At 47.3% G+C, this 13,486-nt stretch overlaps 1 protein-coding gene across 2 annotated transcripts; it reads left to right on the forward strand.

The window, feature by feature from the left end:
- The first annotated feature begins 4,028 nt into the window (after positions 1-4,028).
- Positions 4,029-13,188, forward strand: POP4 (POP4 homolog, ribonuclease P/MRP subunit). 2 transcript variants are annotated; one of them, XM_006060421.4, is made up of 7 exons: positions 4,029-4,276; positions 6,227-6,279; positions 7,847-8,073; positions 9,660-9,737; positions 9,889-9,950; positions 11,623-11,724; positions 12,672-13,188. In XM_006060421.4, the coding sequence occupies exons 1-7, from the start codon at positions 4,270-4,272 to the stop codon at positions 12,806-12,808; spliced, it is 666 nt and encodes a 221-aa protein (XP_006060483.1). In that variant the 5' UTR covers positions 4,029-4,269; the 3' UTR covers positions 12,809-13,188. The 2 variants fall into 2 exon arrangements, with proteins under 2 accessions (XP_006060483.1, XP_006060484.1); XM_006060422.4 differs by having other exon boundaries at positions 7,850-8,073.
- Positions 13,189-13,486: the final 298 nt, after the last annotated feature.

Genomic DNA, 13,486 nt, shown 5'->3' on the forward strand with positions numbered 1-13,486 from the left:
AACCATGCTATCTATGCCACGCCATTGAACATGGGCATCATCTCACTGGGTGCTCACAGGCACCCTAGGATACTGCTGTCAACCCATTGCAGACAAGGCCTTCCTGTTGTAGAAAAGCAGCACAGACAGGCCTTATCCCTCTTTAATCATTTAAAGGAAACACAGAAGAAAAATTTACAAATATATATATAAATGTGTATATACATATGTGTATCTATGTATATACACATATATAAGTATGTGCAATATATAAAATAACATGCTGACTTTTTTTAACTTTGAAGATTACAACTTTCATTGAAATTAAAGCTTTCCATGCTCTCACTGCAGGTGTGCTGGTATTTCTTCAGGATCATTACCTTTTCTTACATTTAAAGGAATGGCAGAAAATCTACTAGTAACAATGTCTTTCTTTAATCCAAAAGTGGAGGAAAAGGAATGCATAAAAAAATTTTTTTTCCACTGTATTGTCAGAGGCTGTTAGATAAATTATTTCTATTGATCGAGTTGTGTTTATTTATAAGGAGTGTCCTAATTTTCATGCATATGCACTTATTTAATAGCTGAGGCTTAATCTTTTTGACTTTACATATGAAATTTTCCTTGAGCGCTCAATCTAATAGCCTGACTGTCTTAAAGCAGCAATCAAAAGAAACTTGTACAAATATAACAAAATGTTAACTGTATAATCTAAGAGCATAAGAATAGTCACTATAGACTTCTTTCCATTTTTCTGCATATTTGAAGATCTGTACAATAAGTTGTTCAAGGATAGGGGAAAGTCACCTGCATGATACTAACAAATCTTGAATTCCCATGGAATGCTCACAAGGTTGCTAGTGGGAAAACGGGTATCCGTGTTTGAAAGCTATAAAGAAAAAAATTAAGGAAGTCTTATTTTCACTGAGAAAAATTTATAAAATGGACAAAAAAAAGAATCTCTCACAAGTTCACTTACACAGGTATAGAAACTTTCAGTATATTATTATAATTCTTTTCAATCCTTTTTGTGTATATACTATTTGTACTATTTGGTTATATACTTTAATATTTTGAACACTTTTTTAAAAATAGAATGTCATTTGATTAATGGCTGCATGGTATTCCATGATATAAGTTATATAAAGATACCATACTATAGTTTCCAAACTTATTCAGCAAAATTGCCTGGGAAAATTCTTTGGAACCCACCAACTAAATAAGAATCTCCAGGGATGGCAAAGAATATGAATTTTTGAAGCTTATCCTGTGATTATAATACATTTAATTAACCTAATTAATTAGCACATACTTCATGTGTTTAATCCCTTATTTTCAAAAGTTTTCAAATTTCTGCTAAACAACAATCACAATAACATACCTGTAAGGACAGGCATCTCTCTGCATACATATACAGTTATTTCCTGAGGACAATTAAGTAGTTTGTTTGCTTTTTAAAAAGAATTTAGTAATCAGGGACTATGGAATAACTACAGTTCAGGGAGTGCTCACCCCACCACAATCAGAGAATTCTACAGGAGACTCATCTAGGGTCAACTGGAAGTTAAGACTCCTAACAACCCTTGAAAAAGTCTTACAGACAGGTCTGCCTTCTCCCTTATCTCCATAATCACAAAGGTCCTGCTCAAAAGGGCCTCCTTGCGTATAGCACTGAAATTGGCTCTTGCTATCTTCTGCTGTTGTGTGTTTTAAAATACAGATATGTTAGTTCCTTCTGTGTGGATCACAACAAACTGTAGAAAATTCTTAAAGTGATGGGAGTACCAGACCACCTTATTTGTCTCCTGAGAAACTTGTATGCAGATCAAGAAGCAACAGTTAGAACTGGACATGAACAAGGGACTGGTTCCAAATTGGGAAAGGGGTTTGTCAAGGCTGCATATTGTCACCCTGCTTATTTAACTTATAGGCAGAGTATATCATGTGAAATGCTGGGCTGGATGAATCACAAGCTGGAATCAAGATTGATGAGAAAAATATCAACAACCTCAGATAAGCAGATGATGCCAATCTAATGGCAGAAAGTAAAAGGGAACTAAAGAGCCTCTTGATGAGGGTGAAAGAGGAAAGTAAAAAGCTGGCTTAAAACTCAACATTCAAAAAATCAAGATCATGGTATCTGGTCCCATCACTTCACGGCAAATAGATGGGGAAAAAGTGGAAACAGTGACAGATTTTATTTTCTTGGGCTTCAAAATCACTGCAGACAGTGACTGCAACTATGAAATTAAAAGATGCTTGCTCCTTAGAAGGAAAGTCATGACAAACCTAGACAGCGTATTCAAAAGCAGAGACATAACTTTGTCAACAAAGGTCTGTATAGTCAAAGCTATAGTTTCTCCAGTAGTCACGTATGGAAGTGATATTTAGACCATAAAGAAGGCTGAGCAATGAAGAATTAATTCTTTCAAACTGTGGTGCTGGAGAAGACTCTTGAGAGTCCCTTGGACTACAAGGAGATCAGACCAGTCAATCCCAAAGGAAATCAACCCTGAATATGCATTGGAAGAACTGATGCTAAAGCTGAAGCTCCAATACTTTGGCCACCTGATGGGAAGAGCCAACTCACTGGAAAAGACCCTGATGCTGGGAAAGACTGAAGGCAAAAGGAGAAGGGGGTGGCAGAGGATGAAATGGTTAGAGAGCATCACCAACACAAAGGACATGAATTTGACCAAACTCCAAGAGATAGTGAAGGACAGAGGAGCCTGATGTGCTGCAGGTCACAGACACAACTTAGCAACTGAACAACAAGGAATGATAGTTCACATAACTAACCCCAAGAGCAGTTTCTTAAACTTAGTCCCAGAGATTCCTAGGTATTTTCAGGGGTCTGCAAGTGCAACACATTTTGGTTTCAATGCTGCTTCCATTTTGGTGGTAATATACATATAAGGTAAATGCTAGACAAGTCACTCAATATCAGGGCCTGCAGTCTAATGTTTAATACCAAAATGATACAAGGTCACCACTCAAAGAAACTTAAGCCAATGTTTCTAAAACAGGAATGTGTGGACATACTCCCAGGGTTCCTTGAGAAACTTTTCCTTTAAAGGGAGCAATGGCACCCCACTCCAGTACTCTTGCCTGGAAAATCCCATGGACCGAGGAGCCTGGTAGGCGGCAGTCCATGAGGTCGCGAAGAGTCGAACACGACTGAGCGACTTCAGTTTCACTTTTCACTTCCATGCATTGGAGAAGGAAATGGCAAGCCACTCCAGTGTTCTTGCCTGGAGAATCCCAGGGACGGGGGAGCCTGGTGGGCTGCCGTCTATGGGGTCGCACAGAGTCGGACACGACTGAAGCAACTTAGCAGCAGCAGCAGCAGCATACCGTACTGAAAACTGAGAACCACCTGCTTAGAAGACAAGTGTCATACTGCTTTTCCTTCCAGAGCAGCACCCAGCCCAGGCTCAGCACTGGGCAGAAGTTCAGGCTGCATGATTCTGTGCACCATCGGATCACTTGTAAGAGATCTCCACTAGGCCTTCCAGCCACATTTCTTGAACCCATCTCCAGGGCAATAATAATCCATTCCTTGCCTTTTACCTTATTGACAGAACCTAGTATTTCAGAGACCATCAAGCCCAACCCCACTCACAGTACACGGGAAAAGTGAGGCCCCGAGGTGGAAAGTGCCTTAAGCGAGATCACACAGCTAGCTAGCAGCAGAGACAAACAAGAACTTCCTACCCCACCTTCCGTGCCTCCGCTGACCCTGTAGACAGCACTAATTAGGGATCGCACAGAACTCATTTCCTCCACCACCACCACCATCCCCAAACCCATTTCCACCCTCCTCGCGTCCCCAACCTCCCTCCGTCCTCTCCAAGTCGACTCGTCTCGCTCTATTCCAGGACTTCACAAACTCCACACTCCCCAACTCCAACCCTACTGCTTCTGGCAGTCCCTCGCCTACAAAACACACAAACTGAGAGAGCGCCATCAGACAGCGACTCGGTCATCTCGCAGTACTCCGCGCGCGGGGGTACTGCGCACGCGCAGGCGTCATCCTAAGTCGGCGCGCGTTAGTGACGTCACGGGCGGTGCCACCCCTGAGCCAGGAGCCCGAGACTCCAGCTCCGAGTAGCAGGTCGTCCGTCTGTCAACCTGCTTCCCGCGCGACTTCGGGCACAAGGAACGTCTGCGCCACAAACTTGGACGAGAGAGGCTCTAGTGGTCGAGGGCTGCTGAAGAAAGTAGAGACGGGTGAAGAGTGAGCGACGCCTGAAGGAGGCGTCAGCAGAGCGCACCGGAAGCGGTCCGAGAATGACGAGTAAGCCGGGTTGAGGGCCACGAAACTGGAGAGGGGTGGGGTGTTAGAGAGCCGGAGACTAGGTCTCAGTATTGGTGGGTGACTGGGTTGCAGGGGAGTCTGGACGGAACTGCCGTGGCCATTGTCCCGCCTTCTAGAAGTGTAACTGTGGCCCGGAGTCCCGATTGGCCTGGCGCAGCCTTTGAACTAGAAACTGATGTCGGGTTCTCTGGGCCGGAGGAGGGGGAGGGGGGCTCCCTGCTCCCTGGTGAGTGGTGCTAGAGGGGGGCCCAAGGCCTTGGTCTGACTTGGCTGCTGTCTCCCATGGTGGCGTGGTCCCTTTTCCTCTCTACAACCCGGTTTCCCCTTTTGTAACGGTTGGTGGCATCACCGACTCAATGGACATGAGTTTGAGCAAGCTCCGGGAGTTGGTGATGGACAGGGAAGCCTGGTGTGCTGCAGTCCATGTGGTCGCAAAGAGTCGGACAGGACTGAGCGACTGAACTGAACTGAAGGTACTGATAATGGTGCCTGACCAGCCAGCTGTTCTGTGAACGACCCTTTTCTGGTGTAAAGCGCAGAGAGCGCGCTGGGGAACAATACCACTAACTTTGAGAGTTTGAGCACTGAGGAGGTGAGCAAGCACCCTAGGCAATGTATATAGGCAGGGGAGTGACACCGTTAAAACTGGATTTTAAGTTCCACTTCTGCCTCTCGATCTACGTGATCGAGTTAAGTGTCTCAGCATATCTGAACTTCCAATTTTCTCAGGGCATAATAGGAATGTGTGTGTGTGTGCTTAGTCATGTCCAACTCTTTGCAGCCCCATGGACTGTAGCCCACCAGGTTCCTCTGCCCATGGGATTTTCCAGGCAAGAATACTGGAATGGGTTGCCTCCTCCAAGGGATCTTCCCAACCCAGGGATTGAACCCATTTCTCTTGTGTCTCCTGCATTGGCAGGCGAATTCTTTACCACTGGCACCACCTGGGACTATATAGTAGGAATAATAACGCCTTTAAAATGGTCACTCAGAAAGTATGAGATAAAATATACATAGCTTTTAATTGGTCATGGTAGGTATTGAGGGCTCAGTAACTGTTAGATGTCTGATACAGGAGAGAAAAAAAGGCCTCTGGGTTTAACGCTAGGCACCTGTGACAGGTGCAGTCATTCCTGGGGTTCCATACCCTGCAAGTTACTTTCTACAAACAGATTTCAATCCCTGTCTTCCAGTTGAGGGAGAATCATACTCTGTATATAAAACTTGTAACCCCCTTGGTTTGTTTGTTCAAATGTATTCAGGGAAGCACAACAGAGCTGGGATGGAAGAGTGTAGTGTGAACCATATTTTCTAGTCCTTTGGCCCTTAAACCAGGCCTTTGTCTCATTCTTTTCACACCCATATTCTGTCCCCAATGCTGTGGTTTTCTTCTTCAGAAGAAATTAAGAAACAAGAGTGTGAAATTTTTTGAAGGTTGAAACCATGTTGAGCAATATGTATTTTGAGCTTGAAGAAAGCTCTGTGGTATTTTATCAATTTAGGACACCATCAGTTGTATGATACATCTCAGCTTCATTGATAATAAAATGTGAAAAGTCTTTTTTTAAACATCAAACAGTAAACAAAATGTAATAGTTTCAACTGTCCTCATCCTGAAAAGCCCTGTCACATAACTGTTAAATGAGATACATTCTTAGAGTTCTAGAGCAACAGATTCCAGAGACTCTGACACATTCAAGTTTGAGAAGCACTGAAGCACGCCACTGGGACTGCTAGGGTGGATGGATGTGGCTGGAGGGTAGGACCTTAGACATCTTGAGAAAGCTCTGGTGCTGTGCTCTTTGTACCACCTGTCTTCTGTCCCTCAATAAGCAAAGTGCTTTTCCTGGTTAGGAAAGTCTTAGGATTTACAGCCATAGCCAACGGGATTGATCTTTCCATGTTTGTGTGTGTGTTTTACCCCCCTAGGTGTGGTCTACCATGCCTTTTCTCAGAAGGAGGCAAAAGAGCTCGACGTTCAGGTACGGTGCTTGGCAGGGGCTCTGGGAGCAACAGAGGTGATGGCAAAGATGGCTCAGCGGCTTCTTAACTTTCCCACAGTTTACTCCTCGCGTCTCAGCAGACATGTTAGGTTTAATCCAGGTCTGCTGTTCTGCTGGCCTGCTTTCCCGGAGTCAGGTGTGGTAAACTGGGACTTCTTGAGGTGTGTCACCTCACCATGTGGGGGACACCAGGCTGTGCTCCCCTGAAGCCTGTCATGGTGAGCACTGTCATTTGACCTTGTTACTCTGCCCGCTTCACTCCTGAAGAGGGAAGACAGATCATATTTCAGAAGTGTAATTTATGGATCGTATCTGAGTGCTACAGACATACTTTGTCAGTTGGGCAGAAGGTTCACTGGTGACTCATAATGAGGGAGTTACTTAGGAAATCAAGATTTTGAAAGATTGATATACCTTTATTTGGCTTCTGCATGAAAGGTGGGCCACTTAGGTGTTTAAAGAATCAAATGTCCTCTCACAATAATAATAGCGATGATAGTGAATTTTTACTTAGCATTTAAAAGCACAGAGCTGAAGCTGACTGCCCTCCTTACTGTGGGGAACCTTGAAGATTGTGGGTATCACATTTATGCCCATCTCCCACCCATCCCCAAGCCCACGTCTGCTCCATGAAATGAGAGCTCGATTACTATCGACACATGAGCTCCAAGGTGTTTGCAGCCCAGTTAGTGCAAAAGAAGTCCAGGAAAGGCTCTGCCAAGAGGGAGAGCCTCAGTAGAACCTCAGTGCTCCTTGGGGCTGTGGCACACATCTGGGCAAAGGCACTGGAATGAGGAAGAGACTGGTGGAACTTCAACCTGAGGGACAGCAGTGCATGTTCTGTCAAGAATTACACGCAGTCATGACAGTTACTTTGCCCAGAAGCTCTCTCTAAGCTCAGGCGCTCAGTCACAGCCACATGATGCTCTGCTCTGTGCGGAGAAGCGTGAACGTGCAGGGCTGACAGTTTCTTTCTTCATGCAATGCCAGAACCAACTAGGAGAGTACCAAGCCACGTCTGCAAGGCTGAAGACTCAATAAAGAGTATTAATGCTACGGCCAGTGTCAAAATTGCTGCGGCTGGGCCCAACCTGGAGTTCTTGATGATGCTGTTTTTTCCTAGTGTTAGGGTCATTTCCTTTGAGGCCATCGCTTGCCTTCATTTGATCATGGTTGATTAAATACTGTTGCCTTATTGTTTCTCAAGCTTTCCTCCCTTTCAAGGATGAGCGAAGTCTTTTTGTCCATTTGGGTTTTTGCTGTGGCTTTTTGTTTTTGTTCTTAACTAACCTCAAAGAAGTAAAGTAGGAAGTTGGAGTCTGAGGTGATCGATCTGTGTGGCAGTCACAAATTGACATTTAAATGTGGCTTTCACTTCTGGCCAGCTGGTTTGGCGGACACTCGGCCAACAAGAGGCTGTGTGGGCCTCCGTGGGTAGATAGGTGGGTCGGCGAAGGTGGCCACCTGCTGTTGCGGTGGTGTGTGGGAGAGCCCAGGGCCCTGGGTGGCCCCAGCCAGGGCAGCACCGCACCGTCTTGTCCCCAAGCAGCACTCGGGAGCCCAGCGGGCCGAGGCCTTTGTGAGGGCCTTCCTGAAGCGGAGCATGCCCCGCATGAGCCAGCAAGCCCTAGAGGACCACCTGCAACGCAAGGCCGTTGTCCTGGAATACTTCACTCACCGGAAGCAAAAGGAGAAGAGAAAGAAATCTAAAGGCCTTTCTGCCAAGCAGAGGAGGGCGCTGCGGCTCTTTGACATTAAACCAGAGCAGCAGAGGTATGGCGAGCTTTTCCTGCCTTTCCATGCCAGCGGTGTAACCTTCCTAGTACTGAGTACGGATTTGGAAAGCTAGGGCTTTCCTGGTGGCTCAGACCGTAGAGAGTCGGCCTGCAATGCGGGAGGCCCAGGTTTGATCCATGGGTCGGGAAGATCCCCTGGAGAAGGAAATGGCAACCCACTCCAGTATTCTCGCTGGAAAATCCTATGGACGGAGGAGCCTGGTGGGCTACCATCCATAGGGTTGCAGAGTCTGGCACGGCTGAGCAACTTCACTTTGGGAAGTTAGGCAGCCCCTGTTCTGCCTAAGCTAAGAGAGCCTCTCCCATTTCTGCCACAAGGGGGCAGCCTTCCTTTACCAATTCAGACCTTTTTGAATTTGGCTTCTGTCCTATCCTTAACTAATAAGGCCAGTGCCAAAAGTGAGTCTGTCGCCCATGACAACGGGGCGACAGTTTTCTTAGAACAAAAGGAACTGATACTTCTTAACATGTATCTCTCTGTAGCTTTTAATAGCACTAGACAGTCACCCACTGGGGTTTTATTGCCAAAGAACGTGCTGCCCATGTGTTTCAGAAGTTTCTGAGAGAGACATCACTCTCTGTGGGAGGACATGTTCCTCCCTCCAGCTGACACTCTATCCTTCCTTGGCTACAGTTCTGCATTTGCATGTCTTAGGACTGTTCATATGCTTTGGTTCCAAAATCTGTAGCCAAATAGCCTCCCACATCCCACAAGACAGAATCTGTCACTTTGTTCATGGCCCCCTCACAAAATCAGCTGAGTTTGGGGAGGAGGAAGGGACTGCTGCCTGCCCCTGGTGTGCCTCGCCCCTGTCCCTACCGATGGAGTCCACTTTGGGTTTCAGCCTGAGGTTCTCATTTCCTCTAACCAGTAGCTTCGTTAAGCGGATTCCTCATGAAGCATCAGGAAGGCCCATTCGGGGTCCTCTCACCTGCTTCCTCCCTGGCACCCTACCACTTCTCACCCTCCAGACAGACCCTGTCACCTTGCACATGGACTTATGACAACCAGCCACTCCTGTTTACTGAGGACTTACTGGGATCAGCTTCCTATAACAGAAAACCTCAGAACAGCAGTTACTTAAACAATAAGCCAGTAGCAGTGGCGCCTTTTCTGCTGTGAAAAGTCCAGTTGAATACCATCCTGGGCTGGTGCAGCAGGCAGCTCCACAGCCATCAGACACCCCGGAGTGCAGCCTTGGGTGCGTCCTTGCTGCTGCACCAGCTTTATCTAAGGTGTCTGCTTGAGCGCCAGCCGTCACGGCTGCATCTAACCAGCAGGAAAGATGAAGGGGCAAAGGAAGGCAACGTCTTTCTCGTCTCATTAGCAAAAACTTAGCCTTGAGAGTGTTCTACTGGAGAGGAAACTAAGATTTAAGAGGTGAAAGTACTGGATTTCATTGTGGTTATAGGAAGCAGAACTAGGATTTGCACCCAGGCCCCAGTGATCCAGGTCATTGTCCTTGGCATCAAGCCAAGCTCTGTGCTCTTTGGATGTTATATTGTCATATATTATAAATGTCACATGGCCTAACTTTTTACCTCTATCTGAATTTGTCACAGATACAGTCTTTTTCTCCCTCTACATGAACTCTGGAAACAGTACATCCGGGATCTATGCAACGGCCTCAAACCAGACACGTGAGTTGCAATTCTGAAGCCTTGCCCTTTGGAGCAGAACCTAAGGGACCCTGCTATTAGCATTTCCTGGCTGCAGAAGTCTGTAGACCTGTTTACTTCTTTCAGAATTTATCATCATGGTATACACTGAAAGCTTGTATTTACCTCTTAGGCAGCCACAGATGATCCAGGCCAAGCTTCTAAAGGCAGACCTTCACGGCGCTATTATTTCAGGTAATTTGCCCAAAGAGCACGTCATCCGGGTGCCCAAGCCATCCTTCAGTGCCAGTTCTTTTCACTGCTGAGATCCCCACATCACCAGCACTTAGGGTAGGAGATGACTATAGACATCTTAGTCCATTCTGGCCACTTGTTGGATACTCTTAAATGGCCTCTGTGTGCCTTCTCCACACAGAGACCCCTGCTGGTATCCACACACAGCCTGCTACCTTGAACAGTCCCGTGGTTTTAAATGTCAGCTCTGGACCAGCAGTCCCCAAATTGTCACCTCCAGCACAGACCTTACCCTTGAACTCTTTGAATTCAACTGTCTGCTGGATATAGCCACCCAGCTGGGCAGTAGTCACTGTAAACTGTACACGTCCAAAACAGAAGCCTGGGCCTCTCCTCAGATCAGCCCTTCCCCTGGTCTTTGTCGTCTCAGTTGCCACTGAGGTCGGTGTCAGTGACACCACTGAGCACTGCTGAGGGCCACGGTAGCAGCGCACCGCTCCCCTGCTGGTTCAGGCCGAAAGCCTAGGGCGCATCCACACCTCTCTCCTCATCCGCACCTCCGAGACGTGAGCACACCCTAACATCCAAATCTAAGCCGCTGCTCCTCCCCTGGATTATTGCAAAGCCGCCTGACCCTCTTCCTACCAGCACACTGCTCCTCCCCTGACCAGGCAGCCAGAGGGAGGATTTTTTTAACTGAAAAAGTTCTGTCCCTTCTGCCTCTTTACTGTGGTCCAAACAGCCTGTCCAGTCTCCTTGGGCAGCAGGTCTAACCACACTGGCCAGCTTTCTGCTTCTCACCAGGCCTGGCTCTGCCTCAGGGTCTTAGCATTTGCTTCTTCCCTCTGCCCAGGAGTTCTTTGTGCTCACAGATTGATTCTTTCTTGTTATTTGGGTCTCTGTTCAGATGTCACTTCCCAGGGGTCTACCATTACTAAAGGTGACCCCTCTCCCCCATTACCCGGCCCTTGTTTTTTTTTTCGTAGCACTCATCACTTCAGAAAATACAGTTGTCTGTATTTGTTACCCCTCCCACATTAGAACAACAGCTCCCTGAGAGCAGGACCCAGGACTGCCCTTTTCACTACTGTGCCCAGCACCTGCCTAGGACAGTGCCAGACACAGCAGGTGTTCCGTGACCATGTACTGGCTACGCGGGAGATGGGTTGCAGGAGGTGAGGGGCCTGCTGCCGTGGTGGCAGCTCATTGCTGGGTGACCTGTAGTGGCTGCCCATTCTGGCCAGAGTATAGGAGGGTACAGGAAGACCATGGTGAACAGGTGTTCATTCAGGTCCTGTAAGTGAGACTTGGCCTTGCCAGAGCAACCCAACTGTGGGTCTTGGTGGTATTGGATACATGTGTGACCTCTTGGCTCCAGAATCCTGCCTAGGACCCTGTGGCAGCAGGCCCTCTGAAGGACACCTTATCAGAGCAGCACAGAGGCTATAACGCCCCCAGTAAGGGACTGGGAAACCTGGGTTTGTCCATGCCCAGCTGAGTAGCCAGCACTTAGGACAGGAGTGCTGCCCCTCGCCATGCCCCACCTGGTGCCCTTTCTTCCTCCGCTGGCTCAAGGTTGGGAACAGAGCCCTCATCCCCGACAGGCCTGGCTGCCTGTGGCTCCGCCAATAGCACAGAGGCCTGAGCCCTGAACTGCCCTTTTCCTTTGCAGTTACAAAATCCAAGTGCCCCTCCTATGTGGGTGTTACAGGGATCCTTCTACAAGAAACAAAGCATGTTTTCAAAATCATCACTAAAGAAGACCGCCTGAAAGGTACGTGACTGCATGGCCGTGGCTAGGGCTGCCACAGCCAACTCGTCGGCTCTTTCCTCAGGACTCTAAAGGTAGTTTGGCCTTTCAAGTCAGCAGATCCCTGCCTGTCTTACATCTCAAGCCTGGAGAGACCATCCTGGCACCCAAGGCTCTCCCTGAGACACTTGTCAGCCCAGCCATCATGGCCAGATATGATCAAGGGAAGGAAGGGTTGCTTGGCTGTGCCTCCAGACACCTGGGTCTGTTTCCAGGACTGAGACTCTCCACCTGCCCAAAGGCTGCTGCTTCCCAGAGGATTGTAGCCACAGAGCTAGTAGGGAGGAAGCCAAGGCAGCGCCTGCCCATGGAGTTCCCAGAGCCCGCGCCCTGGGATCCAGGGACTCGAGTCCCCGCTCATCTGCCCGTTGTGCTCACCGCTCTGGCAGAGGAGCACCTGGTCTGTCAGGATTCCCACACCCCCGCCTTGCCCACGAATCCAGAGATTTCAAAACCGCAGTGGGGGTTGTTCCTTTAATTTTTGACCCTTGGATTTCTTGCGGCTTGCTTCCGTTTCCCTATATGTTCCTCTGCTCTCATTTAAACCTCAGAAAGTGGTGCACAGGTTTCCCCAGGAAGCATAAAGCCATGAGTCTGTCTGCAGGTTATGTGGTAAGACCTGTTTGTGGCAGTTTTTCTGGGAGTTTTTGATTCTGGGAGTTTGGTTCATAGCCTTTCACCCTGAAAACTAGGTGTTGAGTTATATTTAAAACGTGAGTACATTGGCCTTCTGGTAGAATCATCACCTTCATCCTGGTATTGTTAACTTTGTGGGTTCCTCCATTTCCTAATGTCTTCCCTAGTAGCTTTGTTTATTTTCTAATACAAACATCTTGGGAATGATAGTTTCTGTAAAAGTGAACTAACTGCCAGAATTTTTTCCTTATCCTTTTTCTCTTACTTTTTTTCAGTTATCCCCAAGCTAAACTGTGTGTTCACCGTGGAGATCGATGGCTTCATTTCCTACATTTATGGTAGCAAATTCCAGCTACGGTCAAGTGAGCGGTCTGCAAAAAAGTTCAAAGCCAAGGGAACAATTGACCTGTGAGCTGTTGCTGCCTAAGGGGATTATTTATTCCAGCCGAAGACTGGAAACATCCACCTTTCAGGAAAGAGATGGTCAGGCCAGTTCTGGTTATAGATCACTTCCAGCCAGTTTAAATCAGCGTTAAGGACACTTAGTCATCTGGGAAGAAGCACACTGTACTGAGCACAGAATCCAGGGACCAGAGGGATGTGTCTTTGTAGATGCTCTTGTTTTTATACTAATCCCATGGAGAGAAAAGATCGGCAGAAAGCACCAGGATTAACACAAGTTGACCTAAATAGTTTATTTGGTTTTCCTTTCTCATACTTTTCTGTGTTTTCAGAATGTTGTTTGATAAATCAGTAGTTTGTATGATAATAAAATATGCGTGTGGGCATGAACAGGCCACAGGAGTGATTTCTGCAGCACAGCCAGGACGGAAGGGAAGAGAGGCCTGAGGCTCTCCCTGGCTTGTGCCTTTACTTTGCTCTGGGTGCCATGAGGCCCCGAGTCTCACTAGTTCAGAGGTGCCTGCATCTTCGATGCGTCACTTTAAATCATGCCTTCTGTCAAGCTCTGTGACCTAACCAAGGTTTACTTTGCTGTTTCTAGAAAGCAGAAGAAAGTTCCAGTACAGGGAGCTTAAACCTATGGAGTGTTCTCAATTCCTGAGTCTATTAGGTTCCAGAGGAAGGTGGA

Source organism: Bubalus bubalis, chromosome 18, assembly GCF_019923935.1.
Source record: "Bubalus bubalis isolate 160015118507 breed Murrah chromosome 18, NDDB_SH_1, whole genome shotgun sequence".
NCBI classification, from domain to species: domain Eukaryota; kingdom Metazoa; phylum Chordata; class Mammalia; order Artiodactyla; family Bovidae; genus Bubalus; species Bubalus bubalis.